The 22,545-nt window shown below is 44.8% G+C and overlaps 2 protein-coding genes and 1 long non-coding RNA gene across 4 annotated transcripts in view; 1 reads left to right on the top strand and 2 right to left on the bottom strand.

Moving 5' to 3' along the window:
- The window catches only part of LOC116316671 (E3 ubiquitin-protein ligase TRIM7-like), a 39,649-nt gene extending 22,908 nt beyond the window's left edge, over positions 1-16,741 (top strand). For both annotated transcript variants that reach the window (XM_039613749.1, XM_039613750.1), the window contains 3 exons: positions 9,154-9,180; positions 9,417-9,592; positions 14,205-16,741. In XM_039613749.1, coding sequence (XP_039469683.1) covers positions 9,154-9,180; positions 9,417-9,592; positions 14,205-14,573 — 572 coding nt within the window. In that variant the 3' untranslated portion in view covers positions 14,574-16,741. The remainder of the gene's footprint in view (positions 1-9,153; positions 9,181-9,416; positions 9,593-14,204) is intronic.
- On the bottom strand, positions 6,953-7,529 carry LOC120440686. The gene is made up of 4 exons (XR_005613447.1): positions 7,481-7,529; positions 7,320-7,382; positions 7,156-7,218; positions 6,953-7,043 (listed from the first exon to the last, which is right to left on the bottom strand). It is a non-coding gene; the product is annotated as an uncharacterized LOC120440686 (long non-coding RNA).
- Positions 16,742-19,047: 2,306 nt separating the features above from the next.
- The window catches only part of LOC116316863 (UPF0687 protein C20orf27 homolog), a 23,437-nt gene continuing 19,939 nt past the window's right edge, over positions 19,048-22,545 (bottom strand). The window contains exon 7 of the mRNA XM_039613187.1: positions 19,048-19,844. Coding sequence (XP_039469121.1) covers positions 19,765-19,844 — 80 coding nt within the window. The 3' untranslated portion in view covers positions 19,048-19,764. The remainder of the gene's footprint in view (positions 19,845-22,545) is intronic.

Below are 22,545 nucleotides of genomic sequence, written 5' to 3' on the forward strand. Positions count from 1 at the left end.
AGCACTGTGCATTTAACAAAGCCGAAATAATTTTCTAGCTTGTCGAAGTTGGTGTAAATGACTTGAGGGTGTCCTACAGGATAGTCTTTTTTAGACTGCACTGTGGGATAGAGACTGGTGAAGTCATAGTAAAATATTTTTTCATCACATGCAGTCTTGTGTTACAGCTTTAGAGCATTTGTGCGACCGCCAAAAAGGGCGTCTCGGGAATTCAGGCGTTCTGGCTTTCTGTATGTGTACATGAAAGCCATAACTGTGGGGTCTGTCTGCTTCAAGGCAGCCCATTCACATTCCCACATCACTATTACGCTCAAACTGTGTTGTGATCTCAGTGCATCCACTTTGTCACAAAACATGCGATGCAGCAGTCCATAGGATGCTTTGCTGACAGGATTTACTTCGCTCTCGGGGTAACATTTAACACATCCGTGGTGAAAACATCCTGCAAATTCATAAACTGTATTTGTCACGCCCGGTGTGGCAGGCGTGTGGAGTTTGTAGAGAGGACCCAAAAGGCGGCAGCTCTGGTGCAGGTGAGTATTTATTTACAGCAGTGGGTACAAACAGCAATGATGGGTGAACATGAAACCGGAAAACCTAAACTGGGTAAAACTAACAAAACAAACCAGAAACGAAGGTGCAGGAAGGTCCGGGGAAATACAAACGGAGAGACGCAGGGAGACTGACGGGAAACAACACAGACGAACCAGCAACTAACAGAGGCAGACACGAAGTCAAAACAAAACAGGAGCACCAGAAAACACAACACGAGTCCAAAACCAAAAGAAGACAAAAAGGAAACACACCAGAGCACAGGAAAACAGTCCAAAACAGAACACCACAGGGGGCCGGCCGTGAGGACGGCGACGTGGACACAGTTCAGGGGGACGGCCAGGGGGCCGACAGCACCGGAGCCCAAACAGTTCAGGGGGCCGGCCATGCGGAAGGCAACGGCGGCGACTCCGGCGAAGGTGGTCCTGGGGCCGGCCATGCGGAAGGCAATGGCGGCGACTCCGGCGAAGGTGGTCCGGGGGCCGGCCGTGCGGAAGGCAACGGCGGTGACTCCGGCGAAGGTGGTCCGGGGGCCGCCCACGACGGCGCCGCCTGGCCAGTGGCCTGAAAAGTGGCCGGTTAGCTGCGGCGCCAGACGAGGCTGGGCCAAGTGACGCCGAAGGCGAAGGCACGGAGGCTGGACCAGACGAGGCTGAAGGCACGGAGGCTGGGCCAGACGAGGATGAAGGCACGGAGGCTGGGCCAGACGACGATGAAGGCACCGAGGCTGGGCCAGACGACGATGAAGGCACCGAGGCTGGGCCAGACGACGATGAAGGCACCGAGGCTGGGCCAGACGGGGCTGAAGACACCGAGGCTGGGCCAGACGGGGCTGAAGACACCGAGGCTGGACCAGACGGGGCTGAAGACTCGGAGGCTGGACCAGACGGGGCGGCAGCAGGCGAGGGTGAAGACCCGGAGGCTGCTGCAGGCGAGGGTGAAGACCCGGAGGCTGCTGCAGGCGAGGGTGAAGACCCGGAGGCTGCAGCTGGCGTAGCTGATGAGGCTGCAGCTGGCGTGGACCAAGAGGCTGCAGGCGACGGCGTGGAAGCCGGAGATGGAGGCGCTGCAGCTGGCGAGAATGAAGAGGCTGCAGCTGGCGTGGAAGCCGGAGACGGAGGCGCTGCAGGCGGCGGCGTGGAAGCCGGAGACGGAAGCGCTGCAGGCGGTGGCGTGGAAGCCGGAGACGGAAGCGCTGCAGGCGGCGGCGTGGAAGCCGGAGACGGAAGCGCTGCAGCTGGCGGCGGCGTGGGAGCCGGAGCCGGAGGCGCTGCAGCTGGCGGCGGCGTGGGAGCCGGAGACGGAGGCGCTGCAGCTGGCGGCGGCGTGGGAGCCGGAGACGGAGGCGCTGCAGGCAGCAGCGTGGAAGCCGGAGACGGAGGCGCTGCAACAGGCTGGACGGATCCCTTGGACCCTCCAGCGGAGACAGGAGACGAAGGCCGGAGCGGTCCCTCGGACCCTCCAGCGGAGACAAGAGACGAAAGGCGGAGCGGTCCTCGGACCTCCAGCGGAGACAGGAGGCGAAGGCGGAGCGGTCCCTCGGACCCTCCAGCGAAGACAGGAGATTTAAGGCCGGAGCGGTCCCTCGGACCCTCCAGCGGAGAGAGGAGACGAAGGCCGGAGCGGTCCCTCGGACCCTCCAGCGGAGACACGAGACGAAGGCCGGAGCGGTCCCTCGGACCCCCCAGCGGAGACCATAACTAAGCCAGCAGTCATGGAGGCTACTAGCTGACACAAAGGCGACTGGCAATGCACTGAGCACTGGCTCTGCCCAGGCAACGCTGGCATGGTGTAGTTCTCAGGGGGCTGCTTAAACTTCAGGGGTCCAGACTCAGCTGGGGACAGAGACCTAGCCTCTGGGGAAGCCCTGGAGTGGCAAACTGTGCCAATGGCGGTTAAACCGTGAAACGCACCCTGAGTAGATATAAGACTTTCTCCCTGCATGGAATGAATGAGTGACCCTGGTAATACGGGAAGCACAGGAGACTGCACTACAGGCGGCCCTGGAGACTGCACTACAGGCGGCCCTGGAAGCACTGGAGACTGCACTACAGGCGGCCCTGGAAGCACTGGAGACTGCACTACAGGTGGCACTGGAAGCACTGGAGACTGCACTACAGGTGGCACTGGAAGCACTGGAGACTGCACTACAGGTGGCACTGGAAGCACTGGAGACTGCACTACAGGTGGCACTGGAAGCACTGGAGACTGCACTACAGGTGGCACTGGAGGCTCTGGAAACTGAGCTGCGAGTGGCTGCTGGGCAGCTAACTGAGCTGCGAGTGGCTGCGGGGCAGCTAACTGAGCTGCGAGCTGCAGAGCAGGCGACAAGCTGTTCCCATCATTATCTGCCGCACAGAACACAGCCCCTGAACGAACAGTCAAACAGTCCGAAAACGGAAAAGAGTCCTTACTCACCACAGCCGGCGAATTAGAAGTCCGAACGTCCGGCTGTGGGGTGGCGCGCCGACAGCGCGATCGGCGTTTCCTCCCCGCAGATGGCTCTGACGGGCCGGGCAAGATCACATCTGGCGAGTCGGGCAGCGAGGCAGGAGTGGCTGAGAGAAGGTGAGGTGTGTGCCGGAGAAAAGCCTGCATGGTCGGAGGAAGAGATTCCAAAAGCCATGGCAGGCCAGAAAAGAGCCGTTGTAGCCGGCTTTCAACAGCGCGGTGAAGCTCGTACGGAGGGTTCTCCAGCCATATCCCGAGGAGGATCTCCACATTATAGGTGATGTCATCTTGGAGCTCCTCGGACGGATTGAATGCCGCAGGGTCCATGGTGGCTGGTTCATACTGTCACGCCCGGTGTGGCAGGCGTGTGGAGTTTGTAGAGAGGACCCAAAAGGCGGCAGCTCTGGTGCAGGTGAGTATTTATTTACAGCAGTGGGTACAAACAGCAATGGTGGGTGAACATGAAACCGGAAAACCTAAACTGGGTAAAACTAACAAAACAAACCAGAAACGAAGGTGCAGGAAGGTCCGGGGAAATACAAACGGAGAGACGCAGGGAGACTGAGGGGAAACAACACAGACGAACCAGCAACTAACAGAGGCAGACACGAGGTTTAAATACACAGAAGGATAACGAGGGAATGAGACACAAAAGGAGGGCACAGCTGGGAGTAATCCGACCTGACGAGACAGGGGAAAAGTAAACTGAACACACTGAGATAAGACAGAGACTTTTAAAGTAAAACAGGAAACACATACATGTAATGACACAGACTCAAAAACGCAGACTAAACACAGGGATACACGGGTAGAAAAGAATGAACACTAACCGAGGAAGAACAGAACCAAAATTACAATAATAGGAAACACAAAACGCTGGGTCAAAAGGACCCAGGATCATGACAGTATTACTTGTGGGGTCAAAACCGTCCACAAAATACGGCCCAACCCTCTGTTCGCCTCCTCTGAGAGCCTGTTTTACCACTGTGTTGGTGGTGTGGGACACGTATTGAAGCCATTCGATAGAGACGTTAGAAAACGTTTTATTCTGCTCAACGTATGCCCCATCATATGTGAGAGCGAGCGTGTCTCTAGGCAGAAACAGCGTTTTATACACACCCATACTAAATGCAGCCAAGGTGGTATACGTGAATGGATCAACTTGAGTACAACCCAGTAGAGTGTCACGATATATGCTGCATGCTTTACGCAGGACATCAACATCATTAACACAGTAACGCCTGAGTTCAGCCTGAAAATCAAAGGGATTCTGTGAGGCAACCTGGTACCATTCCATGAATCGCACCTTATCGCTTTCAGACATGTGCTCATAGCTGTAGAAGGAGGGGTCTGGGTACTGGCCCACATAATGCTCATTATCCCTCGTATTAAACCTGTGTGGGAAATGGCCCTTCTGCAGGTCTTGAAAACCTAAGGCAGAGGGTATTTTGGCAAGGCCCATGGGCAAAAAGCTGAACGAATCAATCCACCGCTGGTCATAGTCCCGGTCATGCATCAAAATCACACGGCTGCCGTTCATTATGACACTAGGTGTTATGCTCTGTCTGACAAAGTACTCCAGGAGTATGTAATTATCAAACCCAGATGCATTATGTGCTATGAAAGTGTACCCACGAAACCTTGGGCGTCTGTAATGCTGCACAAACGCCTCCACACATTTTAATGTATTAAATGTGAACTTATTGCCCTTCAAATCAGACGCACACACAAAGTTAGCCTCGTGTTTACCGTTGTGGTACCGCGTCTCAAAATCATATAAAATGTATTTATCGCTAGGCTTCTGTTTTTCAACAGGCTGTATGAAACACTGATGGTCGGAGTCTCCTGCTAATTTAGGTTCGCGGCAGTGCTCGCATCTAGGCTGCGCACATTTGTGTGGCAATTTCTTGGATTCTCTGTATGTGTTGCCGCAGTGCATGCAATGTTTCATATTATCACAGGGGATCATGTTGTGTTTTAATTCAGGTAATTTGTGTTGCTGGTAACAGTGTTGTGATTTGCAGATGCGGTTACAGTTGCTGCATTTCACTGTGGGACCCCTGTGGTGTTGACAGTGTGTGTAACATGTGTTACATCTATGTTTACAGATGTGCTGTAATGGTGTATTATATATACTGTAACAGAAATTACACACATAGGATCCCCCCAAAAAAGTGGGCGGGTTTAAAATCAGGTGGTAATGTTGATTATGGAGATACATCATCAACGTGTTTGTGTTTGGCTCTTCATGTGTGAAAAAACATTCCAGGCGTTTACGCCCTTCTGTGTGGTAATAGATTACAATCTTAATGTTGAAGTGCTTCTCAAATTTACCGACATCAGAGAATGATACTTCCTGTGTGTCGCATAGACCTACTTCAGCATGTATCTGTTTAGCTGTAGCAAGTTTTTCATGCTCAGAGGATGATGAGTTTAATGAATGTGCTATGCATAGGGAGAAGCACAAATTGTTGTGTGTGTTGTTTGGTGTGTATAAATGTCTGCCTTTCTTTGAGAGAATCTCATCATAAGGTATGTGCGCCAGTCTTAAGCGAGCCCCGCCACTACTGTTCTGAGCTACCGTGACAATAAACTCTAATTCATCATCACCTATCGGTGTTGCATCATTACTCTGCATAACTTGTGCAATTTGATCGAGAAACAGCTCCGGATTATACCGATCATCAGCGTTTAAAACAGCCTGAACATCTGAAGCCAGCGAGGGGCCACGCAGGACCACGTTTAGAACGCTGCCCTGTTGGGATCCAGCCACAGCTCTGTATATCACATTGGCTAAGCACTAGCGCAGGCACTTGTTCTGGATGATCGAGACTTATACCCCTAAAATCAAGGTGCTCACGCAATTCACGAGCATTAAAATTAGGTATCTCTCTAATGTGTGGCTGAGAGCGACTGACAGACCCAGGCTGCACAACGGGCTCGATTACTGTAGTATCTATTTGTGAGAAATTTGCAATGATTGAGGGGGTGTGTGGTGTTGCAGCATCAGCAGCGGCGCCCGGACACGCGTGTGTGGCAGAAGTATTAGTAGAAGCAGTAACAGGCTCAATAGCAACTGCAGTAGCAGCAGCAGAGGTGACCCGGCTAGGTTGTGCATCAGACGCAAAATCACCAGCAGCACCAGCTATACGGTTAGCATCAGTAACAGCAGCGGCCCGTGCAACAGCGGGTGTACAATCAGCATTATTAACAACAATAGCCCTAGCAGCAATAGCCGGCGTAGGAACAGTCTGACAAGGACGTGTATCGGATGAGGATGATGCAGCTACACTACTAAGTCTTGCATGCAAAACTTGGCATTTGTTTACTATTTGCGCAGCCCACTGGTTATAAGCCTCAAAGTCAAAGCATTTAGCTCGAGTGGAGGTACCATCATTGTGTTTGAATAATTTATGGGGTGGGTCCATGGTGTGGATTTTAAAAGTCAGCGATTTAAAAAGCGGGTACTAATGAGATCTAATAATCCCCAGGTACTGTTTATTGCCTGCCGGGTACTAGTTAGACCACCAGCTATTTCATGCAAGTCGCCCTGTGCTTGATGTTGATTGAGTTTAGCTGCTATTTCTTGCACATCCCTCTGTACCGCTTGTTGGCTGAGTTTAGCATCGATCAAAGATAGTATATCGTTTTTTGAAGCAGAATAGGTCTGTTCAGCAGGCTGAGCGTCTGCAACGTTCATGTAAGCATCATAAGCCGCAGATATTTGAGAGTCTGTTATACCGTTTTCTTCAAAATCTATGAGTGAATCATCGCTATTTCTGGCACATTCTGGGATGGTGGGTATATGAACTAGATCAAAATCTGATATACTGTACTCAAAAACATCAGAGAAATCGCGAGGCAGCCACTCACTTGGGGGTGTTGCAGGTCCGCTGATGAAGATCGGTTCTGACTCTCCGCTGTTGCACGAAGCTCCAGGTTTTTGTTGTTCTGGGAGGTCGATACTGCTTAAACGTTCCAAAAACGTCAGGGATCGTACGGTGTCCTGATCATTATGAGGAGGGGTACTGTTCTGCAGTCTGTGAAGATAGACATGTGTTAAAACCTTTTATACATGTACCCATTTCAAACAGAATAAGTGTGTCTCCCTCTCTATCTCTTTTTATCTCATTTATATATACCTATGCTTACCTTGTAGTGTGCGTTATTCCGGACGGTCCTGCTTCTCCACACACACGGTTCTCTGGCGTGGCTCTGTATGTGTAAAACGGTCGGTTTTAGAACATTTGTAATTGCTTAAATCCATTTGTTGTTGTTTTTTAAATACACAACTATACATCCCGTTGTATACACACCTGTTGTAAGGTTGGGCTCTGTGGTCTCTGTGTCTGAATGTTTTCCTGCTCAGTTTGTTAACCCTGGAACGATCAAAGAAAAACGCTGTTATTACATAATTTAAAACAATCGCAAGTTTAAAACATACATACGTTTAAAAATACCGTAATTCTGTACACACCTTGTGCTTGTTAGAGAACTCGTTCCAGCTGTAAAAGCGCCCGTTTCTAAAGAAAGCGGGTCCTGCGCCATTCTCCCAAACTCCTAAAAATTAAGCTTTTGTTTTAGAAAAAAAATTGTTTGAATATCCTATAATATGTTAACATAACACCTTTAAAAATACAATAATAGGTTTTGTTTTACTTACCGTTTACGATGTCCTTGTTATAAAGAACGATGTTAGTTTTGATGATCTCAAAGAAAATGGTGTGCTCCGCAGCGGATCTTGACGGGTAAATGGCTAAGGGTTTCAGGCTCTGAGCGTGTCTTATATAGGATGGGTGTTTCCAAAAAGAAAGGTATGTCTCCAGCCAATTTAAATGAGACCCTTCAGGGCTTTTGCCTTCTCAAGGAATTACAAATGAGCCGATACTTCAGACAATAGGCGGGGTCCCCACCCGACTGCTACACCTGCCCCTTTTACCTTTTTACCTTCTCGAGGAATTACAAAAAGAGCCGATACCGGCCACTTTAAACAATAGGTCGGGCCCTTGTTCACATGGTACTCTCAACAGCTAAGTGATACACCTATATTTTACCTTTTCCTAAGGAATCACAACAATTAAATGATACCCTCAGTGGGCTTTTGCAATCCTGAACAAATTCAAACAATTAACCGGCTGTTGAAAAGACGGAGCGGGTCTGTGCGACTGGTTTTAGAAGTATCACTGCAGCATTTATTTTCTAAAGGGCTGAATGTTATTTGCGACCATCTGTTGTGTTAAAAACTACTCTGAAACCATGAAACTCCTTACGGAAGAAAATGATCCGTTTTTAAATAAATAAAATGGTTGCATCACTGCCTGCTGTGACAGAATCACAAAATGAGTTTGATTAAAACACGATTAGTTTGAAAAGAGTGATACTGCCTGCTTATAGCATTTATTTTCTAAAGGGTCTGAATGTTATTTGTGACCATTTACTGTGTTAAAAACTAGCTGGCTCCATCTCCTCTTAGTTCAACATTCAAATCCCGATTTTTAAATAAAATGATCGCATCAACCCGTGAAAGAAACCCCAGTAGATGCGTAAAAACTAGTTAAATTAAAACTAGTGGTTTGATTAAATGAAAGACTTGTGAACAGGCTGACATTGTCCATTCAGAAGAAATTCCCATTTGAGTGGTTTATAAAATAAAATACTTGCATCACTGCCTGCTGAGACATTGTCAGAATCACAAAATGAGTGTGATTAAAACACTATTACCAACACTTTTGACTAGATGTAAATATAAAGCATTCGCACTTTGTTAAGGCGCACTGTGAACAAAAACAGCTTCCACCCCTACACGCAAAAACAAAGAATTGCTCTTAAGGACACATATGTCTGTATAAATGAATGTTGAGACACGCCAAAGTGACAAAAAATAGTTTAATTAAAAACCCTGTGGTTTGATTAAATTAAGTTAAAAACACATGAACTCATATAACCTCTCTGACACCCTGTGTGTTTCCACACATGAACTCGCATACCCCCAGCACCTGAACACACATGCGCACACGCACGAAACCGGCCAAACCGGTTTGGTTGGCCGCCATTTTGAACTTGTGCCATCGTATTACTACTAATATTCTTCTTCAAATAAATGACTTGAAAAAAATGTCAAGAAGTAAATTTATCACATTTTCTTTGCAGAGGTTAGGAGGGTTCAAGAATATGCAGGTAAGGGCTTAAATCCTTTTAGCGTTTACTTTTGTTTGAGCCCCGAGCTAAACTGGCAGGTTTTTAGAAACTCCATTTTAAAGACAGTCTCTTACATTTTGGCATTTACAGTTTTCTGTCAAACTTGTGTGTTCTAAAGTACCGGACATCATTCTGTCCTTAACCTGAACTCAAGTCAAGTCAGCAGTGTTACAGGATGGAAGAACTAACCATTGCTCTATCACTGTATCTGTCAGTTGACATCACTTTGGATCCCACCACAGCCCACCCACGTCTCACCGTCTCAGCAGATGGGAAGAGGGTTCACTGTGGAGATCGCCATCAGGTGGTACCAGACAACCTGAAACGCTTTGACCGGGTAGTGTGTGTGCTGGCCAACCAGGGCTTCAACTCAGGGCGCCATTACTGGGAGGTAGGCAATATGGAAACAAGCTCTTTTAGTTTAAACTCTCAGTCTCTATGTACAAACAAAGCAGTCCATCTGATGGGGACATGGAGACATGAGCAAAGGGAACTTTATGACATCTTGAATTTAGTAAGAAGGTTTTGTGTGAATATGTGTTTCTTTTTGCTAACTTACTGTAGTGAAGTAGATTTTGGGTTGGGATGTTACATGATGTCCCTAAACGCACCACTGACATCCACACCTTTCAGCCGACAATTACCTGGCTATAAGAAACAGCTGCGCTTCACTACTGGGAGAAGGCATTTGGCAGTCTTGGCAATCTAAGGTGGCTGCAGCACTAGGCAGTTGAGCTCCACATATCTCTTAGGGAAAGCTACTCAGTTGCCCTTAGAGAGTGGTGTATATTATACTGCTGCTGTCTTGTCAGATGCCGTTTTGTTTGTTATGCACTACTTTTATAAAGTATAGTGATTTGGGATGTGGTTTTATGTAGATCTTTTATTGATTGTTTAATGTTTTATCTTTTCCTTTATTGCTTTAGTGGAGGTGCGGCCGCTTTGTTCAGAGGCTAGGCACGTGAGGTGGAATCCTCCCGATGCATGCGAGTGTACACACCGGGCATAGGCAGATTGCACCCTTTAGAGTTTAGTGTGAGTGAGGTTTGCTGTGAAATCACACGGGTGAGTAATTGGTGGCACCCTTGGGCACTCCTCCCTGTAGGTTGCCTCCTCAAGTGGCCGGTCTCCACCATTTTGTTTAGTTGCTTCTTTTTAATATATTGTGCTTGTTTTAGGGTAGCATTGTGGCAGGGAGTATGTTGTTTTAATTATCGTTTGGTAATAAAGGGTTTTAATTTATTTTACTCTCTTACCCCTGCTACCCTAGGTTCCTTTTAATCTTTTAGTTATGTTTTAGTAGTTTCTCTTAATAAACTTTGCATTATAAACTCCCTTTGTCTCACCTCTGCCTTTAAATAACGAGTCTGTGGGCTTTGGTAGCCAATACAATCTTCTCATTGGCTAGAGAAATCTTTCCTGGGGTTGTAGCGCCTCCCCAGGTGGCGTTGTCACTACTTTAGTAACCGTCCCGGTTATCTCATTTCCGCGACACCACAATCTGGCGTTGTCGACAGGATATTTTCAGGCAGAGATCTGTTGCATGTTGTTTTGTTTTTTGGGGTTAAATCTGTTTGGTTATTGTAGTGCAGCGGCAAGACAGCAGCAGTGGCAGCGTCGGGACGGACTTCTGGTTTTATAAAGTGATATTTAAATACTCTGGTTTATTATGGAGGAAGAGCTCACACAGTTACGAGACTTGGTAGCTCAGCTGCAAGCAGAAAATCGGCGGATGCAGCAAGAGCGAGGATCGAGCAACCTGGCACCAGTGCTGCTGCTACAGGTTCATCCACCAATGGGCATTCTGCTGTTTCAGCTCCCGCGACTGAGAGACTGATTTATATTCCTCGGGAGAGGAAGTGCCCATGGTTCAACGGTAAGACTGGTATAGGTATTGCCGAATGGGTGGAAGAGGTGCAGGCCTGTTTGAGGGCACGACATCTTTCACCAGCCGACCAAGCCCTTTTCATCTATGATCATCTAGAAGGCGAGCCCAGAGAAGAGATTAAATATCGGCTTCCAGAGGAGAAAGACGATCCCGAAAAGATTTTGACTATTTTACAGGAACTGTATGGCTGTACTAAGTCATATGTTTCTCTGCAGGAAGAGTTCTTTTCAAGGCGACAGCAGGAGGGAGAAACATTGCAAGAGTTTTCGCATGCTCTTATGTGCCTCATGGACAGAGTTGCGAAACAGTCCCCTCATGTTCTGCTGAACAAAGATGTGTTGCTTAGAGACCAATTTGTTGAAAATGTGCTTGATTGTTTCTTACGAGAGAATTAAAACAGTATGTCCGCAGCCACCCTACTGCCACCTTGATGGATGTTCGTCATGAGGCTATATTATGGGAGCGTGGAGGTATGCCAGGGGCGGGAGGGATAGAAGTTACTCGGTTCCCCCGCGCTAGGCTTCCAACACACTGTCCAGGAGGTCCCTTTTAGAGGTAGTCCGGCAGGTATTGCACCCTATGCCTCTGAAATACGGGAGTTAAAGAGATTCTTAAAAGTCAGCAAGAGCAGTTGAATCAGCTCGCATAAAGAGTCTTGCTGCTTTGAATAGTGCTTCCACACCATATCCTGCCTCACGTAATAAGGCTGTCATTTGCAGACGGTGCCAGAAGGTTGGGCATTTTGCCAGGGAGTGCCCTGGTGAGCCCACAGTCATGCCTGTGCAGTCAGCTGGTACAGCAACGCAAGCCAGTTTGAGTAATGTCGTTTGTTCTTCCATGCAGGAAAACTTCCACCCCTGAACCATTGAGCCGAGATTCAGGTGGGGGCATCCTAGGCTCAGAGTTTGTATTACCTGACCCGTTGCCGCAGGTTACTGGTGGGAAACCAGTAACTGGTAGGAAACCAGTAACCCCGCTGTCAAAACCATCACTTCACCCCTCTCTGGGTACGCATTGTCTGACCTTCGTATGTTGCAGGAGACTGACCCGTGATCCGGGAGTTTCTGCCCTTTTGGAGGCGGAGGCGGGGCCCTGGACGCTAGGGAGCGTGGTCGCACTTCAAGGCTGGCCCTCGGGTTGGTCAGGCAATGGAGTAGGCTAGTGGGGCGGAATGGGGTGTTATATCGGAAGGTCTGTCATCCAAGGAGAGGAGAGACACTGCAGGTATTGCTGCCAAAGTCCCTTCAGGGTCAAGTTTTGCAACATGTGTGCCAGGAGCATGGTCATCAGGGTGTTCGGAGCACGGTAGATGTGGTTTCTCAATGGTGCTACTGGGTAGGGATGTATAGAGACGTCCAACGGTGGTGCCAGGAGTGTGAGCGATGCCAGTCGGCTCAAGATGCACCAACCCAACGAAGCAAATCCCTGTAGCTGATTGGCGAAGAAGCGCCACGACCAGCAAGCTAAGGATGCTCCCCTGCGAGAAGGTCAGTTGGTCTATCTGAAGAAAGTTGGACTCGGAGGTTGTGATAAAAGTAAGGGTGCTATGAGTTCATTGGCGTATAAAGTGCTAAAGGCCCCTCACCAAAATGGGTCCATGTATACTACTGCCCCTGTAGAAGAACCGATGCACGGTGGCGAGTGGTTTTATTGGTCTCTGAACCTATTCCAGCCCCAAGCAGTTGCCAACAAAGACCAGAGACTCCTAGCCCTCGTAGGTCAGATGAGCTAGAACCCTCAACGTCCTCCGCGAGGTCGGCCTGCCCTGACCAGCTGCCAGTTATGGCTGGTGTTCATAACGATATAGCCCCTTTACATGGGACTAATCGTGGTAATGCTGGGATGCACCCAAATCCGCACCATTTGCCCCAGGCAGCAGGAAGTAGAGCAATAGAGGCCGTGAACTCACAGGCACCTGTGCCTACTACAGTTACCCTGTTTAGACCTTGGCAGTGAGTGTCAATCGTCGGGACGACGATTCAAATCTCGGGGGTAGATTGTAGTGAAGTAGATTTTGGGTTGGGATGTTACATGATGTCCCTAAACGCACCACTGACATCCACACCTTTCAGCCGACAATTACCTGGCTATAAGAAACAGCTGCGCTTCACTACTGGGAGAAGGCATTTGGCAGTCTTGGCAATCTAAGGTGGCTGCAGCACTAGGCAGTTGAGCTCCACATATCTCTTAGGGAAAGCTACTCAGTTGCCCTTAGAGAGTGGTGTATATTATACTGCTGCTGTCTTGTCAGATGCCGTTTTGTTTGTTATGCACTACTTTTATAAAGTATAGTGATTTGGGATGTGGTTTTATGTAGATCTTTTATTGATTGTTTAATGTTTTATCTTTTCCTTTATTGCTTTAGTGGAGGTGCGGCCGCTTGTTCAGAGGCTAGGCACGTGAGGTGGAATCCCTCCCGATGCATGCGAGTGTACACACGGGCATAGGCAGATTGCACCCTTTAGAGTTTAGTGTGAGTGAGGTTTGCTGTGAAATCACACGGGTGAGTAATTGGTGGCACCCTTGGGCACTCCTCCCTGTAGGTTGCCTCCTCAAGTGGCCGGTCTCCACCATTTTGTTTAGTTGCTTCTTTTTAATATATTGTGCTTGTTTTAGGGTAGCATTGTGGCAGGGAGTATGTTGTTTTAATTATCGTTTGGTAATAAAGGGTTTTAATTTATTTTACTCTCTTACCCCTGCTACCCTAGGTTCCTTTTTAATCTTTTAGTTATGTTTTAGTAGTTTCTCTTAATAAACTTTGCATTATAAACTCCCTTTGTCTCACCTCTGCCTTTAAATAACGAGTCTGTGGGCTTTGGTAGCCAATACAATCTTCTCATTGGCTAGAGAAATCTTTCCTGGGGTTGTAGCGCCCTCCCCCAGGTGGCGTTGTCACTACTTTAGTAACCGTCCCCGGTTATCTCATTTCCGCGACACCACATTACTGTTTAATTCGTGTTTTTTTTTTCTTTTTTTAACATATGGGGGCTCTCCCATCATAACTGGAAAAACTATGACATCCACGTTAAAGATCAAAGCGCACTTCATGCACTGCGGATTCGGTGTCCAATGTCTAAATTAATTGCGGCATCATTACCATAATGTCCTCTTACAGGTGGAGGTAGGGGGGAAGACTGATTGGGACCTGGGCGTGGCCAGTCGGTCCATCAACCGTAAGGGTAAAATCACCGTGAGCCCCGCCCATGGATACTGGTTTCTCAGTCTCCGGGATCAGTCCGAGTATGCCTTCCGAACAGAACCATCGACCAACTTGACGGTTCACATCAGACCATCTCGGGTCGGAATCTATGTTGACTATGACAAGGGACTGTTGTCCTTCTACAATGTAGATGCCAAAGTGCTAATGTTTACATTCACAGATAGTTTTTCTGACACCATCCATCCATTCTTCAGCCCCTGTACAAATAAATCAGGACGAAATGAGGCTCCACTAATCATCTGTCCTGTTGCAATGACAGAATGATAAACTGTATCAAGTGCTTCAAAGTACTGCTTCAAGACTTGGATACAGAAACATCTGCAACTAACAACTGATCATTTTATTCTTTGCAGCACAATAAAGAAGAATATGGCCTTTGGTTAGCATATCCTAAAGCTGCCATTGTGATTAATATTGGCACAAAATGTGAAATTCTTTCTGGAAAATACAGACACTGCATCCTTCAAACTAAAGACGAGCAAGGCCATCTGGCCTGCTATCAGCCTCAGCTGATGGCATGGAGTCGCATTAGTGCCTGTGGAATTGGCAGTTTACACTTCTGGAAAGGCACACTTACTACATCACGAAACAAAAATGACACCAAAGCAGAGCCAGGACTGTTATATCAGAAAGTGCTCTCCTCAGTCGTCAGACGTTTAGAGACTGCTGCACAGACCTGAAAGCTGCGTCCTCAAAAAGAAACACTTCATTGTGTTTGTAAAGTTGGACTTTAGGACTTTAGTGGGACAGGGCCGTACACATGGCTGCCGCTGTCTCCGGCAGACCTGTCCTCAGCTGCCAAACTCATAGTATTTAATCCTGGTGTGTGTTCTGACAACAACTAGGTTTAGTGTATAGTACTGTAAATAGCTTTGTCCATTTGTAAACAGCACTGAAGCAGAAGTGTTGAACTGCCCATTTATTCTTGTACGTTTTCTCTTGTTTATTAAATTTGGGAGTTTGGGATAGCGCTTGTCCTTGTCTAGTTTAGGTAGCTTTTGGTTCACCCTGGAGTTCCTGCTTTCAGTTTTGGTACGACTGGTGTAGCAATAAACCTCACCTTTATCTCTGACTTGGCTGTTTCTGAATTTGGGGACCAGGGCACCTTTTTTAACCCTTATGTTGTGCTCCTGTACCCCCAGAGCGGGGCGTGACAATATGTTCTATGTGTTAATGTCCTATTCTGTATTCTATTGATTTACAAATCATTTGGAAGTAGAATCAGTGGAATTTTTGAATTAGGGTTTTACACATATGTGATTCGGAGCACGGCAGCACTAATGTAATGTGATGTTTGACACCTCTGTCACTGTTCTTGATTATTATTTTGTCTTTATAAATTCTTAGATTAATTAAATAAGTATAATTGATGTGATTTGATCATTATTATGTGATTATTAATATAATTTGATTCTGCTTTTGCTTTTCTTCAGCTAAAATGCTTTAAAAAAAATTTCTGCAACTAAAAGACTAAATTGTGGACATTCCCTTTTGTGAAACGGTGAAGGTAAGAATTTGAGCATTAACCAGTTTCAGTGTGAATAGCTCTTACTGGTTACAGACCCATGTGACCTACTGTCCAGAACCCTAAAATGAAACCAGTTAATTACCAAGCTGCCACAATGAATGTGGCTGACGGAGGCTCGCCTTTCTTTTATCAAAGAAAAGCAGGGATGGCACTCGGACAGTGGGGCAGAGATCCAGTCCAGACTTCCTGTACAGGGGCGCTGGTCGCAGAGGTCGACGTACTGTGGCACTGCACTCTCTCTGATATGCAGAAAAAAAGGATCTACTTGTCGCAGCTATCTTAGCGACTTCAAACATGTCTTTGTCATTTCCTTGTTCCTTTCTGTGACATGTGACAAGCATGGTTCGAATGTTTGGAATTATTTCCATGGATGACTTTTAGACAGTCACAGTGCAAAATGTTGATGTTATCTGAGACAGAAAAAGGTTGTTTCTGGTTAAAGACTTTAAGATGCTTAACTTTGGTGCTACACACACACACACACACACACACACACACACACACACCGATACTGAGAAGAAGGATGTGAGTCTGGTTTTGAATCTCAGCACAGATGTAGCTGATCTCCGGTCTGCTTGCTCCCAAAAACTAACCCCTGACCCCTGTAGGGCCTTTCTCCTTCTCCTGCTGGGATGCCCGTGCACAAACCACCCAAATGTGTGGCTGCGGACGGCCCGGCTCTCCCGAATCCATCTCTGTCTGCCTCTGGCTCCTGGGGGCTGTTACATACTCCATCACTCCCACTCCACACTGTTTTATATATTGTTGATTTATATGCCTGTGCACATTTAAATTTCTGTGTTCCATGTATGTTTACTTTTCTTACAGCTGTGACAGTTAGGGTCATCCTGTACACCACATATATGTAATAACTGAAATAACATGAATAAATAACCAAACGAGCCCATAGAGAAGTTATAGAGCTGATCCTGGAAAAGCAACGTGTGTTTGGCACAACAGAGCATTCAGATCATAACTGTGATTGGAAAAGCTGCCAGACAGGACAGGAAAAAGACCTCTGGTGACCTGAGAGATCTCACTGGCATGCATGCCTGGAAGGACTCTGTAAGAAACCAGTTCTGGTAATGATACCAGAATAATGCCGTGGCTGACTCGCCCACTGTGTTTAAGAGATAAATACAAACCAAGGTTCTGTTCTTTTTGCACGACAGTACATACTTCTGCCTCGTCTCTGTACAGTTCTACAAAGTTCTTGAAGTGTTTGAATCAAGCCGAGGTTGAAGTACTGTCAGGAGATGTATTCTAAAACACTTCTTCAGTTGAGAATCAGAGAGGAGAAACACAGTTTTACTTGTATACAAGGGCAGCACAGAGCAGGGCTCTGTGACACGCGCTCTGAGACTGCCCTGGTCTTTATTTATACATCAGTGGGTGTTTATTCTTTACATTGGAATGTGGATGTTTAGGTGTGGGTGTGTGTATGTGTGTGTGTGTGTGTGTGACCGGGAAACGATTTCCCTAAACCTGCTGGTCTGGAAAATCCAACAGTTCATCTATATGTAAAAAAGGCACTTAGACTAAAACTGACATAGCTACATTTATCCTACCGTAAAACAATAAAACAAGGTATGACCTCTCCCATGCTCCCAGGATGTGGGTTTGAATACCAGAACACCCTGGAATGCACACAAAGCCTACTAAAGATCACACATCCTATCACTACACAATCGATTATACACCTCTAAGCATATATGGAAACTTATATCATTAAAAGCTTATACTGACTACTAAGTACAATTTTCCATTGACATTCCCTCCTGTTGTCAGTATAACTTTTAAGTGAGATATCTTTTTCTTGACTTGTCAAAGGCTTTTGATACAGTTGACCATGCTATTTTATTAAATAGACTAAACAATATTGGTCTATCTGTAAATGCTGTAAGTTGGTTTTCAAATTACTTGTCAGCAAGAAAACAGTGTGTCCATGCTGCTGGGTCTTCTTCCTCTTTTCTCCCAGTATCCAAAGGAGTTCCGCAGGGCTCCGTATTAGGGCCATTGCTATTTTCTCTTTACATAAACAACCTTTGTGATAATTTGTCAAATGCAGCATTTCATCTTTATGCAGATGATACAATTATTTATTGTTCATCCCCTTCAGTAGCACAATCCCTGCAATTTCTGCAGTCTGCCTTTGATGTCGTTCAGTCCCATTTAACTCAACTTAAGCTGGTGTTAAATCCAGAGAAATCCAAGTTCATGTTATTCTCAAATGGCAAAGAGTTGTTAGCTACGTCTCCTAAGATTAAAACAATTCAAGGAACTGAAATTGAAATGGTCACATCTTACAAGTATCTAGGGATCATTATAGATCAGAATTTGTCATTTAAAACTCACATTCAAAAGCTTGTGTCAAAGTTAAAACTAAAACTAGGTTACTTTTTTAGAAATCAATCCTGTTTCTCCCTCCAAGTGAGAAAACACTTGATTCATGCAACCTTTTTACCTTTATTGGATTATGGTGACCTGCTTTTATGAATGCACCTGCCCACTACCTAAAGAGGTTGGATACTGTGTACCATTGTGCTTTACGTTTTATTACTGGCTATGGAAATCGTGTACATCATTGTTCTTTGTATGCTGCTGCTAAATGTCCATCTTTGCATATTCGCAGACTCTCCCATTGGTTGCTCTTTATCTAGAAATCTCTCCTTGGGCTGGTTCCATCTTATTTATGTGTTTATATGTGTAAAAACCACAGCCAATACAGCCTTCGTTCGCACAATATCATACAATTGATTGTCCCAAAAATCAGAACAGAATTGGGGAAAAAGGCTTTTAAATACGCTGCCCCTGCTTCCTGGAATAATCTGCAGAAGGAACTGAAATGATCAGAATTGGTTACCTTGGGAGAGTTTTAGTCTGTCTTAAAGGAACGAGAGAACAGCTCTTTTACTCAGTGTGATTGTTTTTAATGTACTCTTAATTTGATCTGTTATTGTATATTTTACACATGTTGGTATGGGATATTGTATTTGTTTTAAATGTTATATACCTATGTGGTATGTGACTTTTGTTGCCATGATGCCAGGTCTCTCTTGGAAATGAGATTTTAAATCTCAATGAGATTTTTACCTGAATAAATAAAGGACTAATAAAAAAGCTTATACTGACTACTAAGTACAATTTTCCATTGACAAGTACAGCTGTGTATCATCTGCATAGGAATGGTAGGACATATAATATGCTTCCTTATGACAGTACCAAGTGTGACTATGGTCCAGGGACAGACCCCTGACCCCTGACCCCTGACCGGGAGCCCATGACTTGATTTACATTTGTGCAGATCTAAAACAGATAACTGAAATGTAAAAATGTCGACTCGTTAGATACGATGAGAGCCAATCAGGAACCTGACCTGTTAAACCGACTGAATCATGAAACCTTTTAATTCAAATTTCATCAACAAAAGTATCAAACACAGCAGTGAGACCAAGCAGATCCAAGAGTTTCTCACTCTTCAGGTCACTGATGACTTCAGTAAGACTTGTTTCTGTCCTGTGATTAGATTGGGTTCATTCAGTTTCCTTTTTTTGCTGTTTTTTTTTTATATCTAATTAAAGATTAGATATAGGTCTGTAATGTATTACCACTGGATCTGAGTAGTAAATTGATTACAGCAGAGTTTAGAGGAACAGGGCGATAGCAGTCTGCAGAGAGCTGCTGATGAAATTCTTCCTGATTTTTAGATTTACAGGTGAAAATGTGGACATGGTGCTTAAATATTCCCTCTAATTTTACTTTGTTCTAGAAGAAAGAAGCATTTTCATTACTCTCATCACTGAAATTAGTTGATAGAATAATTACGATGATTAAATAGTTTATTGATGAATGAATATAAAAAAGCATTTAGCTTAGTGAAGCAGTAAACTGCATTTTCATAGATTTCAACATGAATTCATTGCTTTTTTATTTTCTCTCAGCTCTGCTGCAGATTCTTCTTCCCATATTTTCATAGTTTCTCCAGGATGATTTAGGTGGACCACGTTCTGTTCTGACAGGAGCAATATGATCAATAATTCAAGAAAGTGCATTAGAGAAATCATTTCATCTCATAATGACAGTACAGGTAACGTGTAGCTTTAAAATGTACTCATGAGTGTTTAGATGGACGAACAATAAGCTTCTGAGAACATGCTGTAATGATAAGAAATGGCAACATTTGTGATGTGATACTGATACATCTGTAAAAGGCCACTTCTGATTGGTTACTTGATTTTATAGGCAGAGGATTTTAGGTCTGGGACATTATGAACCTGTTTTAGTCATTTCTATCAGTAATAATGTTTGGACAGAATATGCAGCGTGGGCTGTGGTTCAATTCTTTCTTCTCAAATTCCTTTACTGTGAATCACTCATAAGTCCCTGTACTGCTGCATGTAAATATCCTGCTATGATTCTTACCAACATTTATATGAATTTCATGTTTGTTTTCAGAACTACACCCACTACAACAGACTGGTAACAATAATAGTAATAAAGAAATCATTGAAATGTCATTTAAATGACATGTGAGCAGTGCTTTATTCACGTAAACAGACACATGATCAGGTCACCAGTGCAAAGAAAGACATAATGTTAGTGACACCACAGAGCACCATAGTGTGTACATCAGAGGCCACACATTCAAAACCAACATGTTTATACAGATCACAATGAGGTATTTGCACATGTATGTGTGCCACAAGTATAATCATATTTAAAATGTTACGAAGACCAACCTGTTCAGTCTGTTTCCCAAGTGTATGTGCTATGTCTGCAGCTCGTAATCTGCCATTATCAGTATATTCAGATAATCTCAGCAGAACTTTCTATTCCTACTCATCGTCTGCTTTCAATATTATCCAATATTACTATGAAATGTAGTAATAGTAATTTTGTATTTTGCAGACCTGATTCAAAGTTATTACACATACTTTACCACACATATTTCCAAGTAATCATCACACTTCTTGAACTCTGGTTTAATATAATTTATTAAACTGAAATTAGATTTAAAAAGAAGAAGAAAAATACCACTTTTTTGTGTTTTGTAGTCCTTCCTGGTTATTACACAGAAGTTACTGAACATTTCCAGGTAATAAGCCACAACATTAAACATAATACTTAGATTGTTACCTTCAAACAAAAAAGAATCCTGGGGACACAAATCAGGGCTAACTCCAGCACTGTAATGCAGTAATGTTAATGCATTGACCTTATAATGATGAGGTTACCACCACAAGTCAATAAACAAAAAAGTCCACAGCACAGATATTTCCATTTTTTTGCTAACAGGTTACAAATATGTAAGACTGCTTTCTTCCATTTGTGCAACATCTCTAAAATTAGAAATATCCTGTCTCAGAGTGATGCTGAAAAACTAGTTCATGCATTTATTACTTCCAGGCTGGACTACTGTAATTCTTTATTATCAGGATGTCCTAAAAACTCGCTGAAAAGTCTTCAGCTAATCCAAAATGCTGCAGCAAGAGTCCTGACAGGGACTAGAAAGAGAGAGCAGATTTCTCCTGTTTTGGCTTCCCTTCATTGGCTTCCTGTTAAATCCCGAATTCAAAATCCTGCTCCTCACATACAAGGTCTTAAATAATCAGGCCCCATCTTATCTTAATGACCTTGTAGTACCATATCACCCTATTAGAGCACTTCGCTCTCACACTGCAGGCCTACTTGTTGTTCCTAGAGTATTTAAAAGTAGAATGGGAGGCAGAGCCTTCAGTTTTCAGGCCCCTCTTCTGTGGAACCAGCTTCCAGTTTGGATTCGGGAGACAGACACTATCTCTACTTTCAAGATTAGGCTTAAAACTTTCCTTTTTGCTAAAGCATATAGTTAGGGCTGGACCAGGTGACCCTGAATCCTCCCTTAGTTATGCTGCAATAGACATAGGCTGCCGGGGATTCCCATGATGCATTGAACGTTGTCCTCTCTCACTTGTAGAGTCTACCTTACAATATTAGCTCCTTGACGTCACTGTTGTTGTGATTTGGTGCTGTAAAAATAAAGCTGAATTGAATTGAACTGAATTGTAATCTATAACTAATATATTGCTATCACTTGGTTTCACAGCCACATGTATTTCCACATTATTACACTCAGTATCTGGTCTGTTAGAACTCAGTTATATGACGTTCAGTGTAATGTTACGCAGCTACATTCATTGTTCATACAGGCTCATTACTTGGCTATTATTGGTAATAACTCACATTTCCATATGATTACGTTGTTTCTACCTTATTACACAATTATTAGCATATTAATACTGAGCTGGAATAAAAAGTGTTAGCCTAAATTAATAAATCATTGCTCCAGCATTCAACACAGCATTTCAGTTTACAGTATGGTTAAATGGAGAGACAGAATATCACCCAAATTCCAGAAACAAAACAAACAGATCACATCAAAGTTATAAATAGATATGCTTGTCACTGCGTGAAATAAGTATTTGAGCAAAATATGTCTTAGTGCATATCTGGAGAAACCATGTTGACACAGCAGCAGTTAGACATTTGTAGCTGGTCCCCAGGTTTGCACAGATCGCTCTCCTCTTTAAAGAAACTCTCCTAATCTTTCAGGTTTCTTGGCTGCCACCTGGAAGCTTGAAGCTCCAGATCACTCCATGAATGTTCCGTATGAAAACTGAGGCCTCAAAACATTAATGCGCTTCTTCTTTAACCACTTGATTGTGGCCT

The sequence above is a fragment of the Oreochromis aureus genome, linkage group 6 (genome assembly GCF_013358895.1).
Source record: "Oreochromis aureus strain Israel breed Guangdong linkage group 6, ZZ_aureus, whole genome shotgun sequence".
NCBI classification, from domain to species: domain Eukaryota; kingdom Metazoa; phylum Chordata; class Actinopteri; order Cichliformes; family Cichlidae; genus Oreochromis; species Oreochromis aureus.